The 24948-nt window shown below is 48.1% G+C and overlaps 1 protein-coding gene across 1 annotated transcript in view; it reads right to left on the minus strand.

Moving 5' to 3' along the window:
* Positions 1–714: 714 nt before the first annotated feature.
* DNAH1 (dynein axonemal heavy chain 1) overlaps positions 715–24948 on the minus strand; it is a 148268-nt gene continuing 124034 nt past the window's right edge. Inside the window, exons 57-78 of the mRNA XM_051985319.1 lie at positions 17710–17877; positions 16054–16245; positions 15208–15339; positions 14286–14411; positions 13927–14046; positions 12660–12809; positions 11930–12090; positions 10744–10969; positions 10411–10606; positions 10015–10166; positions 9399–9595; positions 8981–9125; positions 8047–8205; positions 7817–7948; positions 7543–7713; positions 7064–7243; positions 6457–6633; positions 5358–5528; positions 4653–4783; positions 3536–3887; positions 1974–2208; positions 715–1270 (exon numbers count right to left, since the gene is read on the minus strand). Of these exons, the coding sequence (XP_051841279.1) occupies positions 1149–1270; positions 1974–2208; positions 3536–3887; positions 4653–4783; positions 5358–5528; positions 6457–6633; positions 7064–7243; positions 7543–7713; positions 7817–7948; positions 8047–8205; positions 8981–9125; positions 9399–9595; positions 10015–10166; positions 10411–10606; positions 10744–10969; positions 11930–12090; positions 12660–12809; positions 13927–14046; positions 14286–14411; positions 15208–15339; positions 16054–16245; positions 17710–17877 (3795 nt within the window). The 3' untranslated portion in view covers positions 715–1148. The remainder of the gene's footprint in view (positions 1271–1973; positions 2209–3535; positions 3888–4652; positions 4784–5357; positions 5529–6456; positions 6634–7063; positions 7244–7542; positions 7714–7816; positions 7949–8046; positions 8206–8980; positions 9126–9398; positions 9596–10014; positions 10167–10410; positions 10607–10743; positions 10970–11929; positions 12091–12659; positions 12810–13926; positions 14047–14285; positions 14412–15207; positions 15340–16053; positions 16246–17709; positions 17878–24948) is intronic.

A 24948-nucleotide genomic window follows, 5' to 3' on the forward strand; every position in this document is an offset into this window, starting at 1 on the left:
AAGCCATCCTGTGCCCTGAAAGGACTTTGAGGCAAAGTCCTGTCACCATTTGGGGACCAGTCTCTGCCCTTTCCCCACCCTCCAGAGTCTGTTTGCTTCTTTGTGACCATAAGGTAGCTGTTGCTACCCCAACCCTCTCCCTTCCCACCCCACCCTTTTTTACCTGTTCCCCCTCTAAGGGCCCCTGGGAGAAAGTGAAGGTCCCTTCTTTATATACCACAATTGCTGTTTTAAGTTGTGGTAGGGCAGATGAATTTGTTCTTCTGCTTGCACTGAATTTCAGAAGAGACAGGAATCAACTTGAAATAAAATGTAGGTGTCTTGGGGAAGGCTGAACTGAAGCTATTGTATATAAGAGACCTGGGCAGGCTGGGGCTCAGGCCATCCCTTGCCTGTTGCCTGTCCATCCTTGTAAATAAATACCAGTCTTGCCTGAATGAATAAAGTTTTCCTGTAACTTAATATGCTTTGTGTTGGCTGGCTAGATGTTTGCTGAATAAAGAACTGTGTACTGTGCTGTGCAAGCATTTTCTCTGTTCTGGGCATTCTCCATGGCACCAGGACTCGGGCAGCGTATGTGCAGTGGCAGAACCCTGAATGGTGGGGGGACCTGCATTCTCTTCTTAGTTCTGCCACTTGTTTGCTATGTGACTTTGGACAAGTCCTTTCATCTCTGGGTCTCCACTTTTCCTGGTAAGATGAGATCCTTTCCAGTTGTAGCGTTTTAGGATGTAATTTGGGAAAGGTCTCAGCTGACCTCTTGCAGACTATCAAGACTTCTAACAGTATAACTAGAGGGGTGGGAGAGAAGGGGGCTTCCTGCTGAGCCAGCAGGAATCCAGGCCTGTTGGCAAGAGTTGGCTCCAAAGACCGGTCCCCACTTTTCTGACTGGCAGAGACCCCCCCAGAGCAAGCTGCAGTATAAATAGGTAGACAACATTAAAAAAAAAAAAAATTTATTCCCTCTGACCATGGGCCACAGGCTCCTTTCTCCCTTTCCCCTTTCCTTTCCCTTCTTCCCCTCCCCCCCAATACAGCTCTGAGCTCTCCTGGGGAAGGGGAGCTGGCATGGCCAGCTCTAGGAGCATCATAATCTTGGCCTCAGTGAGCTGAGAGCCAGGGTGGAGGCCTGCTTGACCCCAGGGGGCCTAATAGTCCAGAGCACAAATGAGGGCCACCCCTCGCTTGATCCAGTGTCTCTGATTCTTGTTAGTGGGAATCTCCACGGCTATGACATAGTTGGTAGAGTGGCCGGTGGTTGACAGGGTACCTAGGACAAATGGAAGTAGGCTGTATAAAGGAGGCTCCTGGGGATCCCCTTGTGCTTAACACCTGTTAGTCCTCCTCACCCCTGGCTCACATGAGGGAGGACATCCAGGGCGAACCCTCAGCTGCTGCTGCTGCTATGGTGCTCTAAGGTTTAAGGAAATCTTTGCTGAAGGCTACCCTGGAGATGGCTGCTTGCATTCTACAACTGCTGCTTAGGGTAGATGAGCTTCCCTTGGACAATCGGGACTGGACAAGATGACCCCAAGAGGCCCTCTTCAACCATGAAATTCTAGGGTCCCTGACACAACAGGTGCCTCGCACTAAGAGTTGTATAAACCTGGTAACAGTTACACCATTTCCCTCAAAGGATAACTGTATGCAGGCACCATCAGCACGGCCGTGGGAATGTGAGCTAGTTCAAGATGGGGGTGGGAGCTTTCGTAACAGACTTGGGGCTCACGCTCCATTCAATCTCTGCCAAGGTCTCTAGGCTTTGGGGTGGTCAGGTCTTGGTCCCACAAACCAAGGACATGTTCCTATCACTTGACATAGGAGAAGTGGCAGGGATGCCTTAGTGCAGCAGCTGGAGCCAAAAGAAGCTATGCCAGGGACTCTGGCCCTTTGTCTCACCTCCTGTTTCCTCCCCCTCTCCCTCACGTTCTGTGTAAGGGAGTCACGGGTCAGGAGGCGGGACAAGTACATACCAGCTCGAGTCAGTGTCTTGTAAATGGGGCAAACATAAAAGCCCCTGAGTGGGATTTTGCGGTTGGGCACAGGAACCAGCCAGATGATGGCCATCTCTGTGTAGAGCTCCTTGGGCCGAGACTCGGCCAGGAAGAATCTGTCGGGGTCCCAGCGTGCCCCCTCCAGGAACAGGCCGTAGATGAAGCAGCCCACTTCTGGTCTTGCAGTCAGCTCATTCAGTGACTGCCTTACTACCTAGAGATTGGGAGAGAGATCAGTGGCCTAAGGTGAGGTGATGGGATGTCCAAACTGCAGCTGGAAAGCCCCGCAGTAAGCCCTCCCTAAGACTGGGGGAGGTGAGGTTGGCTGCCTTGGCAAGTATCTCTTGCAAACATCTCATTGCTCCATTGGACATTCCGAGATGGGTCACTGCCTCCCAGGACTAGCCAGAGTTCTGAGGCTCAGAAAGCAAGCCGGTGGCTCACCTCCCCCTGCCACCCATCCTTTAGCTACCTTTGCTCCATACCTTCAATGCCGCCAATTTCCTGATGCCTGAGCGATGTACCCCTTAATCCTGCTGCTTTTCTTCTGATTCACCCTTTCAGAAACAGGGTACTGGGGGGGGGGTTTCTTTGCAAAATAAATGTTCCTTTGACTGATAAAGCTATCATTTCCTTTCCAAGGAAATGGATTTAAACTTACACAAATAGGAATTCTTAGTTGTAAAATGGTCAAAGGATATGACCATTTTCAATGGCATTTTGAATTTTCAAAGTAAGAAATACAAGATATCATCAATAGCTATATGAAAAAAAACTGTTCTAAGTCATCATTAAGTAGGGAAATTCAAATAAGACACTGAAGTTAGGGGCAGCTAGGTGGCGCAGTGGATAGAGCACCAGCCCTGAAGTCGGGAGGACCTGAATTCAAATGTGACCTCACTTAACACATCCTAGCTGTGTGACCCTGGGCAAGTCATTTAATCTCAATTGCCTCAGCAAAAAAAAAAAAAACAACAACACTGAAGTTTCACCTCACACCCAAATGAAAGCCAATATTAACAAAAACACCCAATGGCAAATGTTGGAGGGGATTTGAGAAAACAGGCACATTATTTATACACTCTTGACAAAGCCTTTCTGGAAAACAATTTGGTACTATGACCCAACAGTTCGTAAACTGCACATACCCTTTGATTTTAGACCACCAAAAAACCTCTACTCTGGAGAAACCAAAGAAAGAAGAAAAAATATGCAGCTCTTTTTCTGGTAGCAAAAAACTGGAACCTAAACAGTGGGGACTGCCCATCAATTGGGAACCATCTGAATTAAATGTGGTATGTGAATGTTATTGGAATAGTATGACAAAAAGGTACAGTTTAAAAGAGGAAAATTGTCATGAACTGATCCGGAGTGAACAGATGAGAACCACTGAACAAGTTATACAATAACAGCATTTTGAAAGACAAGAACTGATCATCAAAATTACCAAATGGGAATCCGACTCGGATTAAGGACTTCCTGTGCACGGAGACACTTGTTTTTGGACAGAGTCAATTGGAGAATTAGTTTTGCTCACTAACCTTAAAGTCAAAAGAGATGGTGTCAATGGAGATGACACGCTTTCTAGCATAGTTCTGCAAAGTCCCCGTCAGGAAGGCTTGTGGGAAGAAGAAGCCGCTTATCCAGAAAACAGGTGGAATGCCATTCTGGATCCACTTCTGTATAAAGTCAATCCTCTGCAGCAGGTCCATGACCCAGGAAGACAGAGGCTTGAGAGAAGGGTAGGCTTTGCCCTTCCAGATCTCTGGCACCGCGTTGTTGTACAGACTGGTGGACATGAACTCCAGCTGTGAGGACATCACCACCAGGCCCTTCAGTGCCTTGAGCACATCCTTGAGCGACAGTGAGATCACGAAGAGTAGCTTGTTGTATCTGAGGGGTAGATCACAGGGAAGGGATTCCTAGAGCCTTTGGACTCCAGAAGGGGTTCCCCCCATCTACATACAGCAAGGCCTTGTTTCTCCAGTAGCGGGTCTGGCTCAAGGAGACTTAGAAGAGAGATGGGTCATGGGTACAACAGTGTTGTCTGGGCCACACAGAGATGGTTCGCCCCAGCAGGTCCAGAAATGGTCTGAATCTGGCTGAAATTTAGCTTAGTCTCTGATACCAAGAGATGTTTTCTCATGGATCTCAGCAGGGGTAGACTGACTTCAGTGGAAGGAGGCTCTAATATAAAGACTGCTTTTTGAAGTAAGTTCAAATAAGGTTCAAGTTTCCTTGAGTTTCTTCTAGTATGCTTAACCATCCAAATCTAACTTTGTTTTTTTGTTTTTTGCTTTTTTTTTTAATATGGAATTTAGACTTTTAATCAAGCACAATGCTTTCATTTTATAGATGGGGAAACCAAGGCAAGAGACAATCAATCATGCTGCCAAGCATGTCTGGATGCCAGTCTGGTCTAGACATCCACTCCTACCACAAGCCCTCTTGATTCTCCACTGTGCCCCCTTCCCACACTGCTTGCTTCTGATCATGGAGCCAGTTTCGGGAGCAACTGTCTCCCTACAGCATAAAGAAAGCAGGCCCAGTGCCTGCGAGGGATCCTATTTCCCTCCCTTCCATTCCTCCTCCCCTCCTTCCTTCCTTCCTTCCTTCCTCCCTCCTTCCCCTCTCAGCCTGGGAAAGCTGGGCAATTACCTAATCACTTCCTGCACCAGGACAGTGTTCATGGATTCTTCATAGAGCACAGGGTACTTTATCATCACCTGGTGCACGTCAATGGGATCTGGGATCTTCTTCAGAATGCTCCCAGCAACTTCTTCCACAATCTAGGGGCCCACCCCAGAGAATGAGAGAGGCTGGACCAACAGCAGCCCCAGGCCCATTCTGCCATTGTTTCCACCTACTCCTTTGGGAAGAAAATCTGCCCTGATGGGGAACAGAGGGCACCAGAACATAGGAGTTGGATGGGGTCCCAGAAACCTTCTAAACCAACTCTTTCATGGTACCCAGAAGGAAACCAAGGTCCAGGAAGAGGAATTTTGTTTGTAAAATCTGTTATCCAAAACATCACAATAGCTACTCAAATCCTTAGTGATCAAGGCCCCAACTGGGTTACTGAGTGCCAAATGATAGGAATTTTCTCTCTCAGAAGTTTATTTATGAACAAATAAATTTATGACATCACAGTACAGGTAAATTAAAAGGAGCTCAATATGTGAAAGTTACCAGTTCATATTACAAAGGAAACCTCTCAGTGGAACTTTCCCTAATAAATTTAAAACAGGACTCGATGGAATTTAAAACCCTGGAATATAGCCACTGTCCCTTCTCCTAGGTTGCCTGGACTGGCTGAGTTAGTGTGTGGGTAGTAGCAAGGGGTCTGGAAGGGAAGCCTCTGACCTCTTCTCTGCTCTGGCCACCTGTGGAGGATGACTTGGGCTGCAGCTGAATGATGGCGTTGAGGAGGGCAAAGGTCTCATTCTGCGCAAAGGTGATATTGGCGTTGTCGTGCAGACCAAAGATTTCGGGGATGTCATTGAGTGGCAGGCTCTTGATGTACTGCAAGTAACCCTGTGGAAGGAGACTCACAGTGAGCCGTGGGGGAGCTCTCTGGGGACTCTGGGATCAGGCCCGCTGTATCCTGAGCTGAATAAGCCCAGTACTGACCCAGAAGCTCCCCAATGGCTGAAACTGGCTGGAATCTTTTCTCGATTACTCCCAGGTGCAACAAGTTATTGTCAAATTATGGGGGGGAAATAGACAATGGCTTGGATCCTGACTTTGGGAAGAATGGGCAGAGTAGGGCTGGGCCAAACTCAAACTGAAGGAAAAGACCTGGGTGGGGATATTCATGGGGAATATCCAGCCTCTGGCTGGCGCTGCCCAGCTCTGCCTCTATCAGGCCCTGGCACCCCATGCCAGGCTCAAGTCTGTTTCACCTCCCAGACTCTAAGCTAGGACATGCTAACAATCCAGGGCTAGAGCTGGGCCTAAAGGGGGAGACCTTGGTTTGGGACTGGGCCCTGTTAGGAAGTCACAGTCAAATGCAGAGGGGCCTAGGAGAGCCCCCTTTGGGAAGAGGACCCTAAGGGAACCTCTCTGGGAAACCAGAAGGGTCACATTGGGGTCCAAATTGCTACCCACAGTTGAGGACTGTTAGGGCTGGGATGTGGGACCAGAATCCTCACGCTGCCTCTGTCTAGACCTTTACCAGTCAATTGCTACTCTGCCTAGAGGGGAGCCAAGCTCGCTGGTCCCGCATCTGGCCCTCCCCCACGGGCTCGCTCTGCCCTCCGGGGCCCTCGAGAAGCTGCTTGGCACAGGGGAAGCAGCCCTCGACTTGCCAACTTGCTACGGGACCTGAGGCAGACTTCTCTCCTCTGAGGATCCGTTTCCCCATCTCTTTCCCGAAGGCGCCCCCTTCAGCGGGAGGAGTCTGATGTCCCAATACCAAGGGCATCCAAGATGATGCCGTCACATTACACAAGGGGGTGATTACATTGATGTCATAGGTGGGGTTGATCTGGTGGTAGATGCCGGACTCGGAGTAAATGTGCTCGGGCTCCAGGACGATGGGGTGGTAGAAATCTTGCAGGATGTTCATGATGCAGCGACGGTCCCAGTCGTCAGTCACGCGGCCGCCATAGTTGATCTCTCCGGCGGTGTACCTGAGGACCTGTTCTGACCAGCAGGCTCGGGGTGAGAACCCCAGGGAGGCCCTGCCCCCTCCCCACCCTCCCGCCTTGCTGCGCCCGCCCGGGCCCTGGGGAGGGAGGGCATGGCCATGGGGTGGTGTGCCAGGGCACTAGTCACTTCCGGGGAGGTCCCGCCTCCTCTCCCACCCCACTCTCAGCCAGGCTCGAGGAAGGCGGGCATTGGTGTTCCGCTCCATGGCTGAGTGGGCTGGCGTGGGGGAGATGGATGGGAATGAACATGTCTGTGCCCACATCTGTACCAGCAGCTTGCGCCCACGATCGCCTTCAGTCCCTACAACGATGCTGGTGAGAGCCAGCGGGAGCTGGGGACGCTCAGGGCCCCATGGAGCCGGATCTGGCCTCCCAACTCTGGGCTCAGCGTGGAACCCCCCGCACTGGGGGAGGGTGCACCTTGTAGGGGATGTCCTCATACTCGTCCAGGAACATCTTCAGCTGGCTGATGCAGATGCGCAGGTCTCCGTCCGTGAACTCATAGGGGATGTTGAAGCCCAGGGGCCCAAACTTCCTCCGCTCCAGCGCATTGCCATGGAACAGGCACAGGGACAGAAGCAGGCATTTGAACTCAGACTGCTGCTTGTCACAGAAGAGGAAGCCAGGGAGGGGACAGAAGGAGGGAGTCAGCTCCCACAAGGGCCTCTGGGAGCCCTGGCGTAGAAGGCTACAGAGCCAGAAGGGGCCTTTAGCCATCACTCAGTGTAATCTCCCTTATAGGTGGGCAAACGGAGGCCCCGGAAGGAAGGAGGCCTGAAGTTGGGTGTCCGAGGATGGCTTCTCCATCCTTACCAAGAAATCACTGGTCTTTGAGCACCCTTGTAGCAGCCCGGGCTGAGGGGACTGTGGGACAGGGGCACAATTGGCTGGGACCTCACCTTGTGGCAGGAGTTCAAGAAGTCATCATTGAGACCACTGTATGACTTTAGCAGATTGGCCTTCACCCCCCGAGGGGGCTCGATGGTCATCTTGGAGCCATTCTGAAGGATGGACACTGGGAACTTGTTACTGGGTAAGCTGGTGAGCCAAAGGCGAAAGTCCCGGTGTACCTGCATCCACACAAGTGAAATGACTGCCGAGAACATGGGACAAGGCTGGGAGCGGCTGCCCAGCCCTCTCCCTCTCTCAACCTAGTGTCCGGAGGGGGCTCACCTTGTCGGGGTTGATGTGCTCAATGAGCCTCTCCAGGGAGGGCATCCAGCTGGGGGCCAGGTGGCAGTTCTGGAAGAACACCCATTTGCCCCTCTCCATGGAGCTCTGCATCATAGCCTCGGCAAGAGGACCCTGGGTGGGGGGCAGAGTCGTGCTCAGCAGCCCCCCGAGCTCTCCCACCCTTCCCCACCTCCTAACCCTGGCACCAACTGTCCGGGCTTGGCGGGTACCTGGCCCTGACCCAGGGAGATGGCTGTGAGCTTCTTGGAGAACTTCATCTCTTCTGCAAACTTGTAGAGGTCGGCAGCTGGGTCTGTCCCTGGAGACAGCACGAAGATCAGCGGGGTGGTGGAATTGGAGTCTTTGAACACGGCAAAGAGATTGGCAGTCTGCAAGCCAAGACCCAGAGAGAGGAGAAGCTGGGGGCAGCCCCGGACTAACGGGGCTCAGGCGGCCCGGGACTAACGGGGCTCAGGCAGGCGGGACTAACGGGGCTCAGGTAGGCGGGACTAACGGGGCTCAGGCGGCCCGGGACTAACGGGGCTCAGGCAGGCGGGACTAAAGGGGCTCAGGCGGCCCGGGACTAACGGGGCTCAGGCGGGCCCGGGACTAACGGGGCTCAGGCGGGCCGGGACTAACGGGGCTCAGGCAGGCGGGACTAAAGGGGCTCAGGCAGGCGGGACTAAAGGGGCTCAGGCGGCCCAGGACTAACGGGGCTCAGGCAGGCGGGACTAACGGGGCTCAGGCGGGCCCGGGACTAACGGGGCTCAGGCAGGCGGGACTAAAGGGGCTCAGGCGGCCCGGGACTAACGGGGCTCAGGCAGGCGGGACTAAAGGGGCTCAGGCGGCCCGGGACTAACGGGGCTCAGGCGGCCCGGGACAGCAGGGTGGTGGTCTGGATGCTGCTGGGCTCTCAGGGCCTCCCACACCAACCCTAGGGGCGTGGCCAGCCCATGCTCGAGCTCCTGGGGATGGGAGGCAGGAGGCGAAGGCTCAGGGTCATGGGGAGGAAAACTGAAGTGGGGCCCTCAGATGGGGATCCTTTGCTGACTCACTCCCCAAACTAAGAACAAAGCTTCCTCCGAGGCTCTCAGGCAGGGGTGGGGAAGAGCCTCCTGGAGCCAGAAGGGTGTGAGCAGGCAGAGGGGAAGCCGCACCGGGTACCTGAGGCTCAATGAACCGCGGCTCAAGGTTGGCGGACACAAAGTCCTGCATGGCGTTAGTGACCTTGTCCCCTCGGAGGCAGCGCAGGAGCAGCAACTTCTGGAACTGATCTAAATGCTGTTCCCACATGCCTGGCAGGGGCTCCCTGGAAACAAGAATCACCATCCACTGTCTTCATGGAGCAGCCCCAAGACCTTCAGTGCCCAGACCCATGTGGGCCCTGGGGGAATCAGCCTGGTCTGTGGCCTGCTGGGTAAACTGGGACAAGTTGTCCGTCAGAGAGGGGGTAACCTTTGCTTTGATTCTCCAGGTGCACGTGAGCCCTGAGAAGGGAGAGGAAAGTTTCTGGGATGGCTTCTGGATCCTGGCTCCCCGCACAGCCTTCCAGGCTCAGGCCTGGTTGCTCGCTGGTGCTCACCGGTGGGGCTCGACACTGTCAAAGATCCTACGGAACTGATCCAAGTGAGTAATGAAATCCTTTGCCAAGGTGGAGAAGTGGGGAAGATTGGTGAGGGCCAGTATGTCCCGCCATGCCCTGTCTGAGAGCCAGTCCACCGCTGGGTTCGCCAGCTCATCCTTGATGGAGCCCCCAGCGAGAAGGTAGCGCCACTCCCCCTGAGGGAGAGAACAAGGACGCCCCACTCAGGCTTCCCGCAGGCCACCCAGCAGCCCACCCCTCATCCTCGGGAGAGGGCAGCCAATGCAGGTTTTCTCCCCCACACTCCCCAAGTCCCCTTTCCCTACAATCCATTTGTGAACTCCCTTTCCTTCAGCATTCCCCACTGGGTTTTGGGGTTAGAGCTAAGAGGGATCTTGGACCGCAGGCCAGACCCCCACGTCCTCCGCTCCTGTCCACTTCAGTGGCCCACAGGGATAGTCACTGCCCATAAGTGGTCCCTAATAACCACTATTAGATCCTCATGGCCACAGCTGAAATCCCAGGCCTTAGCTGACCCAGAAGGTTGGGGTGACAGGTGGGAAGGGGAAAGCAAGGGTAGGGGGCCAGGCTGGTCCCTGATTGGTCCCTTACTCACTAGGTCAATCTTCCCTTCATTCATCATGATCCGTACACACAGGAGAAAGGCAAACATGAGCTTGTGCTTCTCAAAGAGGCTGCGGCAGACATTGCTGTAGAGGCTGAAGGTCAAGTACTTGTTGATGTTTGCAATCCGCTTTTTCAAGGTATCTGCACAGGACACGCCCCAGCAGGGGCAGGTACAAGTGAACTGCAGTTGCCCCAGGCCCTCAGCACCCCCACCTCCCCCACCCCTAGATGTGGCCTCCCCAGGGTCTGCCAGAGATGGTAGGGCCTGAGGGAGGGCTCGGTCACCAGGTGTTCCGGAGTCACCGGAGGCCCCAGCCCCCGCCTGACCTCAAGGGCCTCCCCCCAGGCCCGCAGAGTGGCAGCCAGCTCTGAGGCCCCGAGGTACCTGCCCGCTCCGAGCTGGCGATGCCCGACAGGAAGATGTTGAGGAACCACTCCAGAGAGTACTGGTACATGGGGTCCACATTGGAGAGGTCAGACACACAGAAGAAGAGGATCTGGGTGCGCACAGCCACGGGGGCGTACTCCATGCGGGTCAGGTCGATGTCCTTCTCCGTCTGCTCCGCAGTCCTCACCTTGGTCTGAATCAGGCAAAGGAAGGAAGGAGAGCTCAGAGCTGGCTGCCAAACTCCCAGCTCTGCCGGCCGGGCTGGGAATGGGCACAGGTACCAGAACTCCCAGTTCTGCCAGCTGGGGGTGAGGGGACACAGACACCAACCTCGATTTCCCCAGCCTTCATTTTGGAGGCTTCCAGAACCTTGATGAGTTCCTCATCATCTACAGGGTTCCCCTCAGAGGAGCTGAGGCGGAAGAGGATCTGATCCTCAATGTCCTTCAGCTCCTGCCTCATCTTTGCGTTGCTGACGATAAGCTGGTTCTTGGCGTCCTCCAGATCGGGCCGTTCCTCGGCCACCACCTGGCCCAGAAGCTGATCCTCCAGGCCGCTGTGGGGAAGGGCCAGAGTCACGGGGTGGGCCACCGAGGCTGGGGCAGAGGCCCTCCGTCTGACAAATGCGCACCCAGCCTGAGCTGGGCCTGTGACACACAGTTCCTGCCCTTGGGGGCTGGGGGAACAAGACCCACTCACACCAAACAGCAATGCAAGTTTGGACCCTCCAGGAAATGTGGGAGGTGAAGGAGGTCTGAGGTGGCCTGGGAAGCCTTCCTGGGGGGACCTGGCTCTTGGTCTGGGCTCTGGAAAATAAGGGGGTTGGGACTAGTTAGAGGAAGAAAAAGGTGTCATTGGTGAGGGCCACAGAGGCAAAGTGCCAGGGTTGTACTAAACACCCAGGAATGATGTTGGCAGGTAGGAAGAGTCAGGCCCAGGAGAGAGTTAACCCTGCAGATAACTGGCAGGAGGGGCTCCACTGGAGGCAGAAAGAGGGGCAGCTCTGGTCCTGGGGACAAGGGACCAGGGTGAGCTAGCATTTCAGCAGGACTTGATGGAGCATCCCACTGGGCCCACGCATGCTGAGGTGGATGGCTGACTCAGCCAGCCGAAGCGAGGACCCTTGGAGGACAGACACAAGGCAGGGTAATGCCCTCCACAGTGAAACAAACCCTCCATGGGTGCAACGAGCAGCATTTCCAACCTGACTTTTTATAGATGCAAAAATTGCTGACACCAAAAAAGAGAAGGGGGTGGATTTCCTGGTAAATCGGGGGAAACGCAGTGTCTCCCCTTGTGGAGGTGTGATTTCCAAATCTGACCAAAGATACCTGCACATCCTGCCCAGACTCTGCCCGAGATGCAGGGCCACCAGGCACACTGAGCACCACGCCTGGCTGTCTGACCGAATGCCCAGGACGTGCCCGGGAGAAAAAGGGAAGCCCTTGGGGGGAGACCGGGGAGGGGGTCAGCTCTGCAGAAAGGCTCCCCCCCTCTGCAGCCCCCCGCTGCCCACCTGGGTGACAGGGTGAAGTTGATGAGCGTGAGCTTGGTGGCGATCTCAGGGGTGTAGTGGGGATTGGGCAACTTGGTGGTGATGTACATCTTGAAGTCTTCATGGTAAGGGATGACGCTGTCCCCAAGCTTCAGAACAATGTTGCCCTGCTGCCTGTAAGTCTGAGAGAGAGGAGGGGGTGGGAGCCAGAGAGGAGCCAATTAGAGCATGGAGAGATGTTCGGCAACGGGGTGAGAACAGTCCCAAGCAGGCTGCCTTATGGATAATACCCCAGCTTAGGGCACTTCTTCACAGGGAAGTGCAAGGTCATTACAAGCAGCACTCTCAAACCACCCCCCCCCCAAGTTATACTATTACCACTTAAGTTAAAAGTTATACTACTGTTCATTTCTTAGGGTCTTAAAAGCTTCTTTGTCAAGAATCTTCTATTAAAATGAATTCCTACTGTAGGGAGCCCAACCCCTTAGACTACCTACCCCCAGATAGGATCATACCTGATCCTCTCTTCTGCTCCCCTTCCCCAGGCCAAAGCTGGCCAGATTTTCTCTGCTGCAGAAGCCTTCTCCTCCCAGATCACCTCTGTGCATGAGGGGATTTACATGCTGTCTCTCCCATTAGAAAAGAAGTGCCTTGTGAGCAGGAACTGTTTTTTGCCTTCTCTTGCACCCCCCATGCTGAGCTTATGAACTAACCAGCCAGCCAGCTGCAGAACAGGCAGCCAACACGGTACCTGCTTCAGGAGCACAGGTTCCAGAGCTGGGTCCAGCTCTTCCCCCACATTTTCCAATAGACATGGCTTTCCAAAACGGATGGCATTTTCCAGACTACGCAGGAAGTCCCGGTCACTCAACTTAAATACATCCAAACCGTTATCCTTCTCCTGAGACACAAGAGGGGAGTTCAAGTCAAAGAACAATCCTGAATCCAGATGTTGACATGGTAGGAAAGCACCAGCTTAGGACAAGCAGCCCTCTTCTCCTCTGGCTTTGTCTTTTGCATGGAGGAAAATTCAATCCAATAAATGTTGATTCAATTACTATATGAGAGGCACATGACAGGGCTCTCAGGATCAGCTTAGTCTTCTCTCCTTCCCCCATTCCCACTTGTGTAAGGGCAAAGAGAAGGGAGCATAGGGAGGGAAGAAGACTCTCTTCTCCAGAATGCTGAGGTCTGCAGAGTTCTGCAGAGAAGGGGGAGAGGTCCAAGAACCAACAGCAGCAGAGAACTCTGTGTAATATGAATATTATAAACATAAGGAGGAGGACCAGAATGCTAAAACATATAGCAGACTGATCAAAAGGCCAGGAAGTCCTAGATTCAAGTCCTGCCTCGAAGCCCAGACCAAATGACTTAATCTCAGGGTTCTGGGCGACTTCCCAAGCCTTAAAAAAGTAGAGAAGGTGCTGACCTGCAGATACAAAAGTATTTATAGTAGCTTTTTTCATGGCAAAGAATTAGAAACTAAAAGGATACCTCAATTAGGCAATGACTGTCATGGTATATGAATGTGAGGGAATACTATTGTGCTCTAAGAAATTAAGAGAATGGTTTTAGAGAAACATAGGAAGTCTTACTCATATGAACTGAATGCAACTGAAGTGAGCAGAACCAGGAGAATGATTTATAGAATAAGTTCCATATTGTAATAACAAACAACTGTGAGATTTAGGGACTCGGATCAGCACACTGACCAACCACAGTTTCAGAGGACTCATAATGAAACATGCTGTCTTCTCCCTCGTCATACAGAGGAGAGGGACTCAAAGGACACACTGATGTGTATTTTTGTTTGGCATTACGTGTTGGTAACATTGCATTTGGTCATTTTAACGGGGGACTGGGGGAATGGGCAGGAGTTAATGTGAGCTTGAAAATAAAGAGGATGGAATAATTAAGCTGAGAGACCAGGCTGGAAATAGAAAGGGAGTTTGTGCACAGATACAAGTACCTGTCCTCCTCTGGCTTGTCTCTAAGTGACCGAAGTGAGTCTTACTTACCAGGTTCTTGATCCACTTGTTGGCCTGTCCCTGAGGGTCAATGAAATGGGTCCAGCGCTGAGAGTACTGGGTGATGACTCCATTTTCCACAGAAAGGGTGTCATTGGGGAGGCCTGCAATCTAGGAGCAAGAAGACTGACGTCTGGGACTTTGCTGGGCAACCCCCCCAACCGGACCCTGCAGAAGACCCTTCCCAAAGCGGTCTCCCATATCCCCAATAGGGTCCCGTTGTATCTGTGTACCCATGGGAGCACAGGTACTGCTCTGACAGGGAAGGTCTTCCCAACCCTGGGCCCGCCCTGCTTGGCTGGCACTCCCTGGGCAGCCCTTAGGGAGCTGCAGGTCCACTCTGACCACACCTGCCACGACCGGATCTTCACCGGATTCCCCAGCGTCCCAATCAAGGTCGGTTCATCGGTATGGGGGACCTCCGATTTCGAGAGCTGCTGTAACCACATCTCGCACAGCGACGTTCGGTACTGCCCCTGCCGAGAGACGGAGACCTCAGGCCTGGGCCAACACGAAGGACTGGAGCCTGCAGTTCCCAGTGTTCCTCTCGGAATGCTCATGGAACCCTGGCTCATCAGAGAATTTTACAGGGATAATGATTTAGAGATGCTCCTAATAGCAACCCAGGGAGACTCCAGCAGCTTTCTCTGACAGCTAAGGGAGAAGGTCTGCAAAGGGAGATGTCTGCCTTTGGTCCAAGAGGGTGAGCGGGAATCAGCGTCCTTGAGAGGCCGGGCCAATATCTGACCCAGAGGTAGAGACCAGAGAGCAGGGCATGGCCAATGACCCTGGAGTCACCAAGATTTCCACTCATGGTCCCCCCATACAGGCAGCAAGTTTTGGAGTTGTAGAGAGCTTTCTGACTGGCTGATCCTCCACACTATAGGAGATCAGACACAGGAAGACAGTAATGACCCCAGGCATCCCCGTGCTCATTACCCAGTGATCCAGGAAAGCCTGGAAGCAGAGCAGGCTGGGCAGTGGTTTGGTATCTGGAAAACGACTCATCATGTTGTAGAAGGTACCTACGGATACATCTGGAAGGATGCTAAAATGTCATCTCTTCCTAGAAGGTCCCAACGAGGCTGCTCTCTCTCTCTGGGGTTCACCACTGGGGTGGGGGAAGGGTGAGGGAGAGCCAGAGGGGCAGATGGGACCGGGTGGGGCCAGGAAGGGCCTGTGTGGGTCTGGGTCGTGTTTAAGTTAGGCAAGAATCAAACCCGGGATAGGGAAGATGGTGTGGACAGAGGCTATTTTCCTGGTCTTCCTCACCGTGAAGGGCCCAAGGTAGGCCACAAAGCCAGCTGCCATTAGGATGTCACCAGAGATATTGTTCATCAGGTAATCTAGGTTTGCAACTGTCTCCTGCCAGCGCACCTTTTCATCGGCCAGTCCAGTGATCAGCTGGGGGAAAGGAAGCCAGGTAGGTCACAGACAGAACCATGATGTTATATCCCAGAGTCTGGGGCCTTGCTCCTCATTCTCCAAAGGCTGTCCTGCAGATCCCTACTGCAATACCCATTCAAACAACTGACTACTCTCTTACTCTTGCCACCACCATTGCATGGGGGGCCCTGGGAATAAAGGAAGGGCACGAGACCTTGCCACAGGGACAGACCACAGCTGATGGAGGTACAGGAGGGTACCTGGTTGGGATAAATCTAGCTTGAAGGCAGATTAGAGCTAGGAACTAAATGGTGAGGCCAGATGAATTAGTGGTTGAAACTAAGCTCTGACTTTTCAAGCCAAAAGATGCATCAAATAAAAATACCAAAGAAGTTCTAATGAGGCAAAGAAATTGAGATATCTCCAGGAGAAAACTACACATGGCCTGGAAACATGGTGAGAGGGAGCTGGGACATGGGCCCCCAAAGATCCATCATCCAGGTTCATGGCCTCTTCTCCCCAGCAGTGTTTCCATGTTGGGGTTTTGCCTGCGCACCAATGCTGCGCTCTCCAGACATCCTTTGCAGGGTATAACCAAATGATCCTTCTCTTGCTGACCTTCGAAAGGTCAGTGCCTTCTGCCCCTGCCCTGAGCAGGCACCGTGCACCAGCCCACCCAACAGTTGCCATTGAGCCGTGGCCACTGGGGCTTGGACAGGACACGGCCCTCACCTTGTCAGCCCGGTTCATCCTCTGTTGGCACTGATCACACTTCATCTCAAGCTCTTCCTTCTTGGCGACACAGTCCCTGTACTTGGTCTGGAGAATGAAGATGCCATCTTCCACTTCTCGAAGCTTATTTTTAGCAATATCCAGGATCTTCTGAGTCGCATCCAGGTCTTCCTGGGCTTCACGCAGGGCTTGCTGAGGACAAAATAAGCCTGAGTAAACTTAAGGTCATATTACTTTTGCCAACAGCCAGGAAGAAGCAGTACTGAATACTGGTCTGGGAACCAGGAAATCTGGGTGCCAGTGCCTGAGCTGCCTCTGGTTAGCTGTGTGACTACGGTCAAACGTCTGCCCTTTTGAACTTGAGTTTCCCCATTTGTATAAGGAAGGGATTTGGACGATCAAAAGGACCCTCCTTTCAGCTATAATGTTTTAGGATTCTCTGAAACAGTCACAGCCGAGAGAAGCTGTTGAGAAGTAGGGCCTGCTCATTTCCAAAATATATAGAGAACTGACTCCAATTTATAAGAAATCAAACCATTCTCCAATTGATAAATGGTCAAAGGATGTGAACAGACAATTCTCAGATGAAGAAATTGAAACTATTTATAGACATATGAAAATATGCTCCAAATCATTATTAATCAGAGAAATGCAAATTAAGACAACTCTGAGATACCACTACACACCTGTCAGATTGGCTAGAATGACAGGGAAAGATAATGTGGAATGTTGGAGGGGATGTGGGAAAACAGGGACACTGATACATTGTTGGTGGAATTGTGAACACAGCCAGCCATTCTGGTGAACAGTTTGGAACTATGCTCAAAAAGTTATCAAACTGTGCATACCCTTTGATCCAGCAGTGTTTCTACTGGGCTTGTACCCCAAAGAAATACTAAAGAAGGGAAAGGGACCTGTATGTGCCAAAATGTTTGTGGCAGCCCTGTTTGTAGTGGCTAGAAACTGGAAAATGAATGGATGCCCATCAATTGGAGAATGGCTGGGTAAATTGTGGTATATGAATATTATGGAATATTATTGTTCTGTAAGGAATGACCAGCAGGATGATTTCAGAAAAGCCTGAAGAGACTTACATGAACTGATGCTGAGTGAAATGAGCAGGACCAGGAGATCATTATATACCTCAACAATGATACTGTTTGAGGATGTATTCTGATGGAAGTGGATCTCTTCCATAAAAAGAGCTAATTCAGTATCAATTGATCAAAGATGGGCAGAAGCAGCTACACCCAAAGAAAGAACACTGGGAAATGAGTGTAAACTGTTTGCATTTTTGTTTTTCTTCCTGGGTTATTTCTACCTTCTGAATTCAATTCTCCCTGTGCACCAAGAAAACTGTTCGGTTCTGCAAACAAATATTGTATCTAGGATATACTGTAACCTATTCAACATGTAAAGGACTGCTTGCCATCTGGGGGAGGTGGTGGAGGGAGGGAGGGGAAAAATCGGAACAGAAGTGAATGCAAGAGATAAATTGTTGTAAAAATTACCCTGGCATGAGTTCTATCAAAAAAAAAGTTATTTTAAAAAAAAAGAGAGAGAAGTGGGGCCTGAGGAAGCTGGCCACGTGGCTAGTCACAGACAGAGGGCTGCCACCTCCAAATTCTGCTCTCCGCTTCCCCTTTCCCTACTCACCCGCTTTGGCTCCACAGCCTTGGCCACAAAGTGGTACTTGTGCATAGCTCGCACCCACTGGCAGATGGACGTGCATGCCTTGGACACTTTGGCAATGGCTGAGGCCTGAAATTCATCATTGTCGATGTAGGACTGGATGGATTTAATCACCGCGTCACTAATGTTGTCCTGAAATCAGAAGCATGAGTAAGAATCAGCAGAGTGAGCCAAAGAGAAGGACTGACCATCGGAGTCCCTGCCTATCTGGGAGCTCTCTCGCCTTCTCGGGCTGTGTGTTAGAAGGGAGTTCTGTGGGGTGGGCAGGCATGGACGCCTGGGGTCAAGGACATACGGATGAGGTTGGTCGTGGCAGGTATTCACTTTTGGCTTAAAGCCCTGACCTCTCAAGTCAGAAGCAGCCTTCTCAGAGATGAAATTCTGATCTTGTCCCTCTAGGCTCTTTCCCCCAAAATTGCTAAAGGCTCCAATTATTTTTCTCTTGCTCTACCATCCCCATTTTTTAAATTTCAAACAAGAATATCTGTTTATCAGGAAAAAAGAGGAAGTTTACAGAGAGCATATAATATACGAGGAGAAGCAGCACTGAAAAGTTAGTCATTCAGGACTGGCCCTGGGAAGAGGAGAAAGTCCTAGTGAATTCTGTTGACAAGAACAGAAGCCATTGACTGTTAATCTAACATGAACAACCAGAGCTACCTCAAAGTTATATAAGCTGCTTCAAATAGGAGTGAGTTTCCCATCATAGAAGTCCTTCAGCAGAGGCAGAAGGATCCCTTGTTGGAGATGTTGTAGAGGGAAGACATTTAGATATTAATTGGACTTGAAGATCCTGATGACTTCCACTGAGCTTTACCTCAGTAATTTTTTTAATTTAGTAGATCTACAGTACATTTCAATAATAACTATAGTAATTACTAATATTTATATAGTTTCCCATGTGCCATGCATTTTACAATTATGATCTCTGATCCTCACAACAGGACTGTTATTACCCCTTTTTACAGATGAGAAAACTAAGACCAGTGGAAGTTCACTCCCTTGTCCAAGGTCACACAGCTGGCATCTGCCTGAGGTCAGTCTGATCTCAGATCCTCCTGACTCCAGGCTGAGCACCACATCCACTGGGCCACCTTGCACCTAAAGGGCCTTAGCACAGAGTCCGACACACAGTAGGTCCTTCATAAATGCTGACTAACGGTTGGCCAGTTGTTGATGGTCACCATCATTTCACAAATTCTTAACCTCTGAAAAGATTAATGTCCCCCATCACCATTTTCACCCTAACCATTGATAAAGATTTTCTCATTCTTCCAAATCTCCCAACTAAAGAGCTGCTTCTGTAGTTCCCCCTTCTTGTACTGTACTGAGAACAATCTGCAGACTACAACTGGGGACTGTTCCACATCGGTATCTCTCACTACACACAACATGTACATGTATCTAAGTCATGAATTTTAGTTGAGTCTTATTTTCTCATTTCACAGAAAAGGTTGGAAGGGACCTGAAACTCTGTCATGAGAAACAGTTGAAGAAACTGGAAATATTTAACATGGAGAAAAGGAGATTAGATCATTGTCTTCACATACTAAAGAAGGGAAAGGGACCTGTATGTGCCAAGATGTTTGCGGCAGCCCTGTTTGTAGTGGCTAGAAACTGGAAAATGAATGGATGCCCATCAATTGGAGAGTGGTTGGGTAAATTGTGGTATATGAATGTTATGGAATATTATTGCTCTGTAAGGAATGACCAGCAGGAGGAATACAGAGAGGACTGGCGAGACTTACATGAACTGATACTAAGTGAAATGAGCAGAACCAGGAGATCATTATATACCTCAACAACGATATTGTATGAGGATGTTTGCTGATGGAAGTGGATTTCTTTGACAAAGAGACCCAACTCAGTTTCAATTGATAAATGATGGACAGAAGCAGCTACACCCAAAGAAAGAACACTGGGAAATGAATGTGAACTATTTGCATTTTTGTTTTTCTTCCCGGGTTATTTTTACCTTCTGAATCCAATTCTCCCTGTGCAACAAGAGAACTGTTTGGTTCTGCAAACATATATTGTATCTAGGATATACTGCAACATATCTAACATATATAGGACTGCTTGTCATCTAGGGGAGGGGGTGGAGGGAAGGAGGGGAAAAATCGGAACAGAAGCGAGTGCAAGGGATAATGTTGTAAAAAAAATTACCCTGGCATGGATTCTGTCAATATAAAGTTATTATAAAATAAAATAAAATATATTAAAAAAAACCTCAATGATCTAAACCAAAAAAAAAAAAAAAAGATCATTGTCTTCAAAAATGTAAAAGGATGTAGTCGGAAGAGAGATTAGATTTATTGTGCTTAGCTCCAGAAAACAGAAGTGGGGACCAACAAGCATGGCGCAGGTACACAGCAGATTTCAGCTCCACAGAAGCTTTGTAGCCATCAAAGCCATCAACATTTAAAAAAAATAATGCTTAAAATTTTCCCCAATTGCATTGTTTTAACATTCATTTTTAAAAAATGTATGCGTTCCAAATTCTCTCCTTCCCTCTACCCCCCCCGCAATGAGAAGTTAAGAAAATTGTGTGGTTTTGTGTGGTTATATATGTGGAGTCATGCAAAACATATTATCATGTTACTCATGTGAAAGAAAACAAAAACAAAGAAAAATCAAAAAAGTAAAGGAAAAGTATGCTTCAATCTGCATTCAGACTTCATCAGTTCCTTCTATGTAGATAGAATTTTTCATCATTAGTCCTTTGGAATTGTTTTGAATCACTGCATTGCTGAGATAACTGTCACTCACATTGTATAATATTGCTATTATTGTATATAATATTCTTCTGATTCTGTTCATTTCATTTTGCATCAGTTTATCAAAGTATTTCCAGGTTTTTCTGAGAGTATCCTACTTGTCATTTCTTATAGCACTATAGTCTCCTATCACAATTGTATACCGCAACGTGCTCAACTATTTCCCAGTTGATGGGCATCCCCTTGATTTCCAAGTTTTTGCCACCACTAAAATAGCTGTTTTAAATATTTTTGTACCTTTGGTTCTTTTCCTTTTTGTTGTTCTTAATCTCTTTTGGATACAGATCTAGTAGTGGTATTGCTTGGTCGAGGGGTATGCATAGTTGTCTAGCCCTTTGGATATAATTTCAAATTAATCTACAACATGGTTGAATCTATATACCATTTCACCAAAAGTGCATAAGTGTTTCAATTTTCCCACACTCCCACTAACATTTATCATTTCCCTTTTCTGCCATATTAGTCAATCTAAAAAGTGTGGAGTGGTAATCTAGAATTGTTTTAATTTACATTTCTCTAATCAATCATTTTTTAGAACATGTTTTCATATGACTAAAGAAAGCTTTGATTATGTAATCTGGAAATTTTGTGTTCATATTCTTTGACCATTTGTCAATTGAGGAATGGGGTCTTATAGCTATAAATTTGACTTAGTTATATATGAGAACTGAGATCTTTATTAGAGCACCTTATTGGAAAATTTTTTCTTCTCCCAATGCATTCCTATTTTTTTTACATTATCCCATTACATTTAATTCAGTCTTATGCCCTCTATGTATCTTCTAACTGCTCTAATAACAAAAGTTTTAAGAGTTATAAGTATAATTTGCTTATGTAGGAATGTAAATGAATCCTTTATGATTTCTCTAGTCTGTTTACTTTTTTATGCTTGTCTTCAGCCTTGTATTTTTAAATTAAATTTTCTATTCAGCTCTGATTTTTTCATCAGGAATGCTTGAAAGTCCTCTATTTCATTGAATGTCTATTTTTTCTTTTGAAGTAGCATACTCAGTTTTGTTGAATAAGTGATTCTTAGTTGTAATCCTATCTCTTTTGCCCTCTGAATTATCCCTCTGATCCTTTAACATAAAAACTGCTAAATCTTGCATTATCTTAACTATGACTCTGTTACATTTGAATTGTCTCTTTTTGGCTGCTTGCATTATTTTCTCCTAGACTAAGGAGCTCTGGGATTTGGCTATAATATTCCTGGGAGGGTTTTTTTTTTTGGACCTCTTTCCAGAGGTGATGAGTGGATTCTTTCAATTTCTATTTTCCTTCTCATTTTACAATATCAGGGAAATTTTCCTTAATAATTTCTTGAAAAATGATGTCTAGGCTCCGTTTTTGATCATGGTTTCCAGGCAGTTTAATAATTTTAAAATTATTTTTCCTGCATCTATTTTCTATATTAGTTTTTCCAAGAGGATATATTTCACATTTTCTTCTACTTTTCTTTTAATTTTGTTTGATTGATTCTTGATGTCTCAGAGTCATTAGTTTGTACTTGTCTCATTCTAATTTTTAAGGAATTATTTTGAGTATTTCTTTTCTTCAGTTAATTTTTCTATCTTTTTTCCCACTTGGCCAATTCTGCTTTTCAAGTCATTCTTTTCATCAGATTTTTGTGTCTGTTTGACCATTTGATCTATTCTGTTTTTTTTTAAAAATATTTTCTTCAGTATTTTTGTGCTTCCTTTATCAAACTGTTGAACTTGTTTTTCATTATTTTCTTGTATTATTCTCATTTCTCTTTCCAATTTTTCCTCTATCTTGATTTTTTAAATCCTTTTTGAGTTCTTCCATGGTTTGAGATTAATTCATATTTTTCTTTGAGGCTTTAGATGTAGCAGTTTTAACTTTGTTGTCTTCTTCTGAGTTTGTTTTGATCTTCCCTGTCATCTTAGTAACTTTCTATAGTCAGGATCTTTTTTTGCTGTTGTTCATTTCCCCAGCCAATTTCTTAACTTTTAACTCTATGCTAAAGTGGGTCTCTGCTTCTGGAGTGGAAGGGCACTGCCCCAAACTTCAGGGCTTTTTGGCAGCTTTCAATTCTTCTAATGTGTTTACTACTCTCCTGACCTGTACTGTGTTTATGAGCAATCACAAGCACTCTTTTCCACTATGAAACTATGAGTTCCCTCCTCCCCTGTGGCCACAAGCTCTGCTGTGGTTACTTCTTGCCCTGGACTATGACTCAGGACTGTGACCCAGATCCAAGTATGGGCAGCACAACAGAGTTCTGTCTCTAGTGCACAATAAAGTGCCAGAGAAGATTTAAAAATCTTCTGACCAGCTATCTGCCCCCCTTACCATTTGTAGGCTGAGAGGTATGAAAAGCACCATTGCCATAACACTGAATGAGTCATCCCTAAGACCTATTGCTGATTTTCTGGGGTACAGTCTGCCCTGGACTGCACTCTACTCTCACCATGGTGCAACAGACCTTTCTTGCCAACCTTCTAAGCTATCTTGGGCTGGAAAATTATTTTACCCCGTCCTTTGTGAGTTCTGCTGCTCCAGAATTTGTTTTGGGACATTGTCTAAAGTTTTGGGGAGCACTCAGATGAGTCCCTACCTTTTCCACTAAACTGGCTCTCCATGAAAGCTTTACAACCATGAGATGGACTCTGTTCCTAAGATGCTTTACGCATAGACAGGGAAAACCCTTCATAGGGTCTACCTTCTGTGCAAAATGGCCCATCTACTGTTACCCAGACTCAGTATTTCCCCTCTCATATCCATGTTTATGTAGAGGCTGTTTCCTTTCCACTCCTGCAATGCTCAGTGTTATAGAGATATCTTGGGACCATTCTTGGGAATAGACCTCTATTTTGTTTATATGTTGTATTCCCCAGTAGAATGTAAATTGAAGAGCAAGAGTTTTTGTCTTTTAACAATTAATAAGTAATACCTTTTCCAATACACTGTCTTCTCCCTTGACTAATAAGATACTGCTCACTCTTGGATCTGCTATTTGTCTGTCCATTGCTCTCAGGCTTATTCACTGCTCCTACTTTGATAGATTAGACCCCTGTTTATTCCAATCAGTATTTATAAGTTTGATCTGATTCCATGGGGGTGGGAGGTGGTGGTTATAAGTTCTGTATGTTTGCCCTAGAGCTGTGAACTGCAGATTTTAAGTTCACTCACTTAATCATAGGATTTTTTTTTGCCTTGTTTTTCCTTCTTGTGGGGACCAAGTCCAGCAGAGCAGAGGTGACTCCATTCCATGGAAAGTCCCCCAGCTGGTTTTGTTACCCATCCATCCTCATCATCCCACTATTGTCCAACATGGGGAAATCTCTATGAGCATTTGGACAGTGAGTGACCTTGGCTGCTGGCCTGTCCATCAGCCCATGTAGATGTATTGAGATATTTATCAGTCCAAGTTATGGGCCTGCTGCTGAAAGGTCAAGATAACTCTGTCAAGGTCTGTTCATCAGTCCCTTTGTCAACCAACGAGAGACTGTATTTTTAGTTTGCTTCATTTGTATTGTCTGGGAATCAAACACAAAACTAAGGTGCTGTAAGAAGGAGGAAGGCATGAGGAAGATCTGAGGTCCACTTCATTAGTTGGGGGGCATGGACTCTTTAATAAGGTGCCAGTGGCTCACAGCTCTGGGACTCCATAGTATCCACTGTATCTGTCCTAAGCACTCTTCCCTTCTTTCTCTATGATGGAACCAAAAGGATTAGGATAGCAAGTTAATTGTGGGAATTAAGTGAACAGTATTGACTCCAACTTGTGACTCACTCCTGGAACTAGCTTAGTTTCTTCTCATTTAGGGTCTAGAACAAATTCTGTCTTGCAAGAAAACTTTATTCAATTGTGATAAATGGGAGAAAACCTTATTTCATTGTTTGAATCTTGCCTGGCCTGGCTGAAAGCTGGACTACTTCTCCCGGCTGTTTAGGAATCTTTAACCCAACACCTAGATTATGCCGACCAGAAACTTATTCAGATCCAAAGATTGATGCAAGGAGTTTTTTCACACTTGTACATCTCAAGTGACTTTTATGTCTTATCTGAAAATTGGTCCCATATTGATCAATCAGTTACTGTTTGCATGTCTTTAATTATTTAGACACTTGGGTGAGTGGGGCACCACTTTTTCTGAATTCAGGGAAATGAAACTGTTTGCTCTCCTCCTCTCAACTTTTAGAAAGTTCCTAATCTTTCATCTAATTAGAAATACGATTTCCTAATGTATTTTTTTCTTTTAATCAATTGGCTTTATTTCTTTTTAATGCATAAATGTCTTATTCAGACCCCTGTATTCAGGGTGCAGCTCTAAGTTGAGGAGGGGGCCTGGTACCACTTTGTTAGGCAATTGACATGTGTTATTTAATAAATTGGTATGGTTGAAACATTGAACCTTTGTTTTCCTCAGTCTTTTTCGTCTTTTGCTTGTCTATACCTTCC

The sequence above is a fragment of the Antechinus flavipes genome, chromosome 1, assembly GCF_016432865.1.
Source record: "Antechinus flavipes isolate AdamAnt ecotype Samford, QLD, Australia chromosome 1, AdamAnt_v2, whole genome shotgun sequence".
In the NCBI taxonomy this organism is placed as follows: domain Eukaryota; kingdom Metazoa; phylum Chordata; class Mammalia; order Dasyuromorphia; family Dasyuridae; genus Antechinus; species Antechinus flavipes.